Source organism: Eublepharis macularius, chromosome 1, assembly GCF_028583425.1.
Source record: "Eublepharis macularius isolate TG4126 chromosome 1, MPM_Emac_v1.0, whole genome shotgun sequence".
In the NCBI taxonomy this organism is placed as follows: Eukaryota; Metazoa; Chordata; class Lepidosauria; order Squamata; family Eublepharidae; genus Eublepharis; species Eublepharis macularius.
The window spans coordinates 141,885,115-141,893,432 of record NC_072790.1 but is presented as its reverse complement, the minus strand read 5'-3'; the positions used below and the strand labels follow the sequence as shown (position 1 = coordinate 141,893,432).

At 38.9% G+C, this 8,318-nt stretch overlaps 1 protein-coding gene across 3 annotated transcripts in view; it reads right to left on the bottom strand.

The window, feature by feature from the left end:
- Nucleotides 1-2,983: 2,983 nt before the first annotated feature.
- CEP43 (centrosomal protein 43) overlaps nucleotides 2,984-8,318 on the bottom strand; it is a 42,805-nt gene continuing 37,470 nt past the window's right edge. For all 3 annotated transcript variants that reach the window (XM_054973904.1, XM_054973886.1, XM_054973894.1), the window contains 4 exons: nucleotides 7,364-7,426; nucleotides 6,914-6,947; nucleotides 5,276-5,369; nucleotides 2,984-3,863 (listed from right to left, as the gene is read on the bottom strand). In XM_054973904.1, the coding sequence (XP_054829879.1) occupies nucleotides 3,789-3,863; nucleotides 5,276-5,369; nucleotides 6,914-6,947; nucleotides 7,364-7,426 (266 nt within the window). In that variant the 3' untranslated portion in view covers nucleotides 2,984-3,788. The remainder of the gene's footprint in view (nucleotides 3,864-5,275; nucleotides 5,370-6,913; nucleotides 6,948-7,363; nucleotides 7,427-8,318) is intronic.

The window sequence follows — 8,318 nt, the reverse complement described above, 5'->3', positions numbered from 1 at the left end:
ATTGAGTTCAGGCTCATCTGGGCTGTCCAGGTCATTGTATGTAGTAGGAAATGGTGCTTGTCTGTACCTCCTCATCAGACTGCCCATTGCAGGGGTGGAGAAAGACAGTAACGGTCTGTACTCCAACAATCCAGAACACTAAATGACTGTTGTATTGTGGGTAGAGTATAGGATTAAAATTAGAGGCAGACAGGTTAATTACCCACTAAGCCACCTTCCAAGGTGTCCTTGGGCCAAATTCGTACTCTGATGGTTGGTAACTATCTATTATATTATTCGTTACTTCCTCCCTTACAAGCAGGACATACAAATATTTCCAGATATCATCAACTATTGTTAACTTTTAAGTTGACATTTGCTATTATCATTGTATCAAAGAACACAAAGTTTTTGTTTGGGTTATGGCGTTCCAAAAGGCATCACAAATGTGGTTTTACCATTGATACTGATTTTAATGAGATCTCTCTTCAAAATACAAGGGGGAAAAGTTTATCAACAGTTGCATAATGCCACCTTTTTCCAGTAGCATTCCCTCACTGACTCTCCTTCCTGTTTATGTGGTTTTAATTGTGTATGTTTTTGTTTGTTTTTATACTATGTATTTCAAAAGCTTGTTTTAATGGGAACCCTAAACTGGGTGGAAATTCAGCATACAAATGTACATAAATAATAAATGGCTTAACCCGCATTGGCAAAGGATACTACAGGTCCTGGTCCAACATGACATAATGGATAAATGTTTAAAAGCAAAATATTTCCCATTACGTGGTTCATCATGTGTAAAGAAGCAAATTGAATGAATGAAGTCTCCAAATATGCAGACATGTAGTGGAGATATACTATATATTGCTGAGCTAGGTCACTTATTCAACACAGAGAACCACCTGTCAAGTTGTAAGGGCACGTGCAGATTCTAATCTCATTTGGTGGATATGCGCACACACTGCTGCTCCAAATGCTACATAATGGAACAAAATAAATACCAGGCTTTAAGAGGGTTTTTTAAAGTTGCTGTTTGAGTTGAACACATGAAAAAGTCACACTTCATTTAATAAACTAATTTACTATCTGCATATAACTCGTTATGTATTTACAAATGAACTAAATTAGTGTAAGGTTTGTAGCTATCTTATCAATCACTACTTTTTGATGTGACAACCAGCAATCCACAGGTGAAAGGATCTTTCTCTCATTCTCCTAGCAGTCTTGTTTAACACTCCATGAAAGTTCAGCCTTGGGGTCATGGGACTATAGCCATAGGGATGTAGAAGGAATGGGGCAAAAGGGCATCCTTCCTCTTCTGTCAGTTAGCAGAGCTACACAGACAGAAAAGACAGAAAGGGCAATTTTATGCCTTTCCTACTCCTCACTGCCAGGGTTGGAAAGGAAGGAACGTGAATAAGACATATGACTGTCCACACCTTCTGCTGACAGATCACTGGACCCAATGCTAACTCTATAGCAGGGCTGCTAATAATAATAGACTGTATCTAAATGCTAGCCCAATGATATTTGAGGTAGCTATTAGAGATGGGCACGAAACGAACCACGGAACAAAATTCCATACGGAATGGCTGGTTTGTTTGCACCGAAACACACGTTCCATGGGAACACGTGTTTATGGAACAAACTAATTTTTCCAGCTGTTCCGTGGAGAAAGAAGCTGTCATTTCACAGACCCGGCGCTGGTTCCAGCACGAGGTCTGTGAAACAGACAGCCTGTTTCTTCTGCTGCCTGGGCTGTCCGTTTCACAGACCCACAGCGCAGGGTCTGTGAAACAGACAGCCCGGGCAGCAGGAGAAATGGGCTGTCATTTCACCGACCTCGCGCAGTAACCAGTGCAGGGGCTGTGAAATGACAGCCTCTTTCTTCTGCTGCCAGAACAGTGAGAGAAAGAAGCTGTCATTTCACAGCCACCGCGCTAGTTCCCGCGCTGTGGGTCTGTAAACTGGACAGCCTGGGAAGCAGGAGAAACGGGCTGTCAGTTTCACAGACCCCACGTGGGAACCGGCATGGGGTCTGTGAAACTGACAGCCTCTTTCTCCTGCTGCCCAGGCTGTCAGTTTGTCAGTTTCACAGATCCCGCACTGGAACAGTGCAGGGTCTGTAAAACTGACAGCCCCAGCAGCAGGAGAAAGAAGCTGTAATTCCACAGACCCTGTGCTGGTTCCAGCATGGGGTCTGTGAAATGACAGCTTTCTTTTGCTGCCTGGCAGAAAAGGGCTGTCTGTTTCAAATGCCCTGCACCGGCTTCAGCAACCGGTGCAGGGCAACTGAAATGCCACGGAACAACGAACCACAAACTGGGAAAAGGTCGGAAGTTCGTGGTTTGATGTTCTGTGGAATGCTACGAACTACAAATCACGTGGTTTGTTTTTTTTTCATTCCGTGCCCATCTCTAGTAGCTATTTCTCCAAGAAACAAACTGCTAAAACAGAAGTTACCTTTTCTTTACTTCATGTATCTAAACATTTTGACAGTACTTACAGAATTACATTTGAAATACAAGTTTAAAAAAATGTGCCAGGCCTTAAATATAGTTAGCAGCTAAAATGTTACTAATGAAATATGAAGCTTTACATTGCTGACCCTATTTTCACTTAAAGTGAAAGGCCTGAAGTGTAAAAACCTTTGGTCCCCATACACCTAAAACACAATTCTATCACATTTGGGAGGGATTTGTGATGGAACATTTTTCATCACTTATTCATTGATGGCTTTAGCTAAATACAGGTTTTAGCTAAGTACAAACACTATAATTCTTATATAAGTCTTTTTAAAATATATGGAGATTGTGTATACAAATTTATAAGGGTCTTAAGTAAACTGAGATATTATAGGGATAAATGTGATAAACATGATTCACAATTTAAAGTAGCCCAGAAGCAGACTACAGAAGATCCATGCTTACAAACACACCCCCTCAAAATAATTAATCAAGCAAATAAATCTTAACCCAGAACATTCCAAAACGTTAAGCAATGCTACTGGAACAGTTTTATTCTGTATTAAGAAGTGTTTCAAAGACAACCCATGCTAACAGCCATTTATATATTTCATTAAATTAACAAACAGGCACCTATCTTAGAGTGACAAATACTTAAATATATAAAAATAGGTTTAGAGTTAAGGCTCATATTCCAATATTCAGAAGTACCTAGTGATCTTGATGCATAAAATGCAAGCACCCAAGTTGCAACAAGGGGCTAACTTACTAGAAACTATGGGGATTCACAATTCAGACACCAAGATTCAAACATGCTTCAGGTCAGGCATCTTAACTAGTTAGTTTTGAAAATCTTGGCTGATACTCAGTGGCCGATGAAATAACTTCAACAGTTATTACGGAGAAATCTTACTGAAACTGACAATTATAATAAGGTCAACAAAACAGCAAGTATAATTCTCTTCATTTCTTCAGCCAAAAGCCAGATATTATAACATTAAGCCACATCTGCCATTGTTCTGCTTTGCAGATATTTTCCCTTATGAATTTGTGTAGAAGAAATCATCTTGGTATATCCGCTGCCAGCAACGGGTCATCCATCAACATCCATGAAATGTTTAACCGAACTAGACAGCAATCTTCAATGCTACACTCCAAAACTAAATATTTGTTCAGTTCTTTTGCGTTCAAAAGAGCCCCTGCCCCCCAATCTCCAGCTTTGTTGTTTTATTCCTTTGAAACTCAAGGCACAATTTGGGAGGAGGATAATTCAGTAGAGTGATTGTCTTTAATAGTCTACAAAAGTTATCAATCCAACAAATTAAGATCTCGGTCCTCTAATCAAGCAACATCTTCTAGATAATCTGCATCACCACTTAACTGAGAAATGGTAAAGTCTTGTGTGAGGTCTTCAAGCTAGGAGACAAAAAATAAAAGTGTTATCCATTATTTGATTTCAGAAACCTTTGTAATTAAATTGTTCTATAAACTCCCACCACCTTTAGAAAGTCTTATCAACAAGATCTTGACTTACCCTAAATTCCCAGAAAAATAAGAAAAAAGGACATAGTTAAGAAGTATCATTTCACATCCTGGAGGAAATTCCTCTAGACTAAGAAGCCTTCCTCCAACTTGTGGCTCTTCCATTGGAAGATGAGCCATCTAAGTTAGAAGAAGGCTCTAAACTTTGTTTAGTGGAGTGGTAGGATACATACTAATATAGGGGCAATAATTAAACACCAGAGAAACGATATTAAGTAAAGTTCTTCCCATTTTAATTTCTGCTTAAGGCAACAGCCATATGAGCAGTACTAGATAGACAGAATATACTAAAATACTATTTTAACTGTCATATAAGAGTCAGGTTACTTAACAGATAGATAGACAGTTGGGGGCAGGCATTAATAATCCTATGCCATCAATCACGTTATTCATTAACTTTCAGTGGTAGCTAGAATAAGGAAAATTTACAAATACTTATTTTAAAACAAAATGGAGAATTAAATGACACTGCTAAATATACACTCTCAAAATCATCTTACTATAATAATTATGAATTTGACATTTTAGACTATACAGAGAATTCTGTTGCCTAAATTGTAGGCCTAAAAAGAATGCTGATTGTAAGATTAATTAAAAGCATGATATAGAGTGAGGCCCTGTTTATTTTTTGTTTTGTCGGAAGCAAATCTCAACCACAAGAGACAATGGTGCTTTTATCCCTTACATACACACCCCTTTACCACATGGGAAAAGCAAACCATGAACTTAGTGACATAAAGGATTTCCCCAAACCGATTAACTCGACACACAACCTTAAAATAATAGATGTAGTGCAACACCAGGACACACAGGTCACACATTACTGTCTCTGCCAAGTTAAGACTCTTATGGGTTGATATCTCCCCCAGAAAGAAACAAGCAAACAGAGATAATGAATCCATAAAGAAAACTACATCCCTATTTGCAACACTGGAGTTGGATGTTTTAGGTTAATATTAAAATCTAAGAAATTATGAAGCAGCTCTAATTACTTTTTCTTCTTCTAAGATTTGATTGTTATTGATAATAATTTGTCAGTTATTGAAAATGTGGCAAGCATTTGTATCCACTGTATTTAGCAGTAATTCATTTTGTGAAAACAAGGTCAGATTGGGTTATTAGCTACAAGAATTATTTTTTATCAATATAGTTTCTCACAATAGTTATATGCTTGCAGAGCTCATATATGAAAATCTAAATATTTAAAATAGTACAACCAAATGGATATAATATTCTGCATATGCATACAATGGCATGTCCATCCCAGCATAAAGTATAAGTCATACTTTATCACTAGTATTGAAGTCTTCTAATTCCACAGAAATATCTTCTATTTCTTCACCAATACTGGCTTCACTTTTCTCTGACTGCTGACTGGCACTAAAGGGAAAAGTTAATAATGGAGATGTTTAACCACTATGTGCCACTCTATTCAAGAATTCCTTATAAACTGAAATCTCTAGGAAGGACTTTTAACTATCAAATACTATTTGATATTTCGATATAACAGCAGAGATACTCACTATAGCATAGCTATACCACAAAGCTAGTTTTCTTTGTGGAACTAAATGTTTTATTAATAAAATTAAGAATCTTACAATGCAATTGTAAGTGGAGTCCATTGAAGCCAATGGGTTTCGAAGGGTGTAGCTAGTTTTTGGATTGCACTGTTAAACTAGTGTGGCTACACAGCCCAATACGTATGCGAATCCCATTTTTGTAAGTAAAATTATATGTCAATGGGACCAATTAAAAGATCCACATAAAGCAAAGTTTGTGAAATGGCATCCCAAATCCTAGACATCTTTCTTGAATCACAGATAAATATTTCTGCAGTAAATTTACTGAAAATTTAGCAACTGTAATGTTCACTAAGCCAAATATAAAAAACTGTATCAAACTGCAGTCTGGAACTACAATAGTACGTTTTACATTAGTAAGTGTTACTTACAGCTCAATCCTAAGGGGGGGGGGGGAGGGAAGTGCATAGGGAAAGAACTGAGGCTTGCGCGGGCGTAAATGGCTCTTACATTGACATAAACCCCTCTCCGCCGGTGCCCGCCCGAGGTGCATTACCATAGATGTGTTGCTGCCAGCGGGCATGCTTGGAGGCCAGGTGGAGGCGCAAGTATGGCGCAAGTCCCCATGCTGGCATGGAATGTGGTGGGGCGGGGAGCAAGTTAGTCCACTTCCAAAGCTACTCCAGGCCCACAAATGCCCCCCGCAGCGGCGGAAAGTTACACCACAAAAAAAGCAGGCGTAGCCCATAGGTGCCCATTGAAAAGGGAAAACTCGCGCCCCTCATCAGAAATGGAGCCTGGACGGGCAAGAGGGTGGGTGTCCAATCCACACCTTCAGAGTTACCTTTGCCCCCTCTCTCCAGCAGGGATGTTTGCTCCCTGACGAGGGGGTGTTGGTGAGCAGCTGGGATCGCACCCTCCCCATTGTCTGCGCCTCTGCTTGCCCCTCTCCCACCTGTGCAGCCATTGGTTGGTGTGGGCAGGGTTGTCAGGGGAATAGTGGGCGAGTACTCTTGGCTGCAGCTGTGCCTCGCTGAGCTCGGCCGCCGGCGGGACTCTCCAGCAAAAGTCCATAGGGAGGAGTGGGGTGGCACCATATTTATGTCCACACACGAGCGATGGCGCTGACTCATAGTTTAGGATTGAGTTGTTAGTTGCATGCCTGTATAAATATTAACTCTCTAAAGCACAGACAGAATATTAGAATGTCAAGAAATTCATTAAAAAGCAGGTAAATCTTTCGAGAGTATTTTAAAAAGCCATTTGATATTTTTGTAAGATGTAACTGTATAGAAATAAGAACATTTCAGACATGCTAGAAGTTCTTCCTGCTTAACAGTAAGCTGATGAGTTGCTTTTCTGGAAATACCACACACCAGCAATTCATATATTCTGCTCTCTTACCTGTTGAAGTCATCAGCATATTCATCTTCATCCCCTGTTAGTAAATAGAGATAATTTTATTAAAATATTTATGTTTTTATTTTTAACAAGATATGGATATGTAATGACTAATAATATCTGCTAAAGAAAACATTGCTGTAGTGTTTCCTAAAGAAAAATGGCAAGTTCAAGTATGGATCTAGGGGTTAAACCAACTTAAGTTCACATGTATTGGTGAAGAAAAGTAATATACAAGTGTTTAATGCAATTTAATTAACAGAGGAGCGTTCAATATGGTGCAAAAAGTGGTATGAAATGTTGAGGCATTACATAGCACTTGAGGGCCATGTTTCAACTATGCACTAAATTAAAATATTTTACCCATGTAATTACAAAATTAGCTGACTTAGGAATTTTATGTAAATCCAAATTGAAAAGCTCAGTATGCTGTCTTTTTGAAGAATTACTTGCCTAGTTCAAGAGATCCAAGTTTAGAATTCACCATCTTTACATCTTTCAAAACTGGGTTTGCATCTGTAAATCAGAGATTAAGATTAAAAAGTATGCTTCTTGCAGAACCTATTGAACATTTAACTAGATGCAAGAATGAACATATTATGTATCCTCCTGAATTATATTGTTAAGTGTAAGGTAAGGTAAAGGTAGTCCCCTGTGCAAGCACAGAGTCATTACTGACCCATGGGGGGACATCGCATCATGACGTTTTCTTGGCAGACTTTTTACAGGGTGGTTTGCCATTGCCTTCCCCAGTCATCTACACTAGGTGACCTAGTGAATATTATATAAATCTGAACAGTCATACCAAGTTTGTACAGTATTGAAGTATATACGGTGTCATGTATGCCAGCATCCATGCCATTGTGTTAGATGCCATTGTGTTGTGTTCTGCAAGCATCCAAGCCATTGTATTCTGCATTTTATACTGAGAGTGACATAACCATCCGTGCTATCATTATGTGGTGCATCTTACACTACATCTTAAACTCATACTGATAAAATGCCAAAGTTCAAAGCAAAGTTCAATACTGTATTTTATGAATGTTATATAAGTCACCTGAAGGTGTTCAGACTGTTAATACTAATTTCTAGAGGAGCAAGTGGCTTCTTTGTTATCTCTAAGAAATATGCGCTTTCATTTCTGAGTGGCCTTGGGCCGAAGCTGCAGCTGTGTACTGAAATGTATCTTTTCACAGGAGGGAATGATTCCACTCTGTACTTTGTCTAGACTAAACTGCTTGGTTCCCATGTAACTTTCTAAGTTTTCGCACCTGAATGCAAAAGGGCGGGAGAACATCCCTCTATGTCAGTAGTTCCATTGTTTGACTAATTACTTCTGCCAACTTCTACCTATGAGTGCATACCTGAACTGAATAGATCTCTAAATAAAGTTTCTTCAACCAATGCA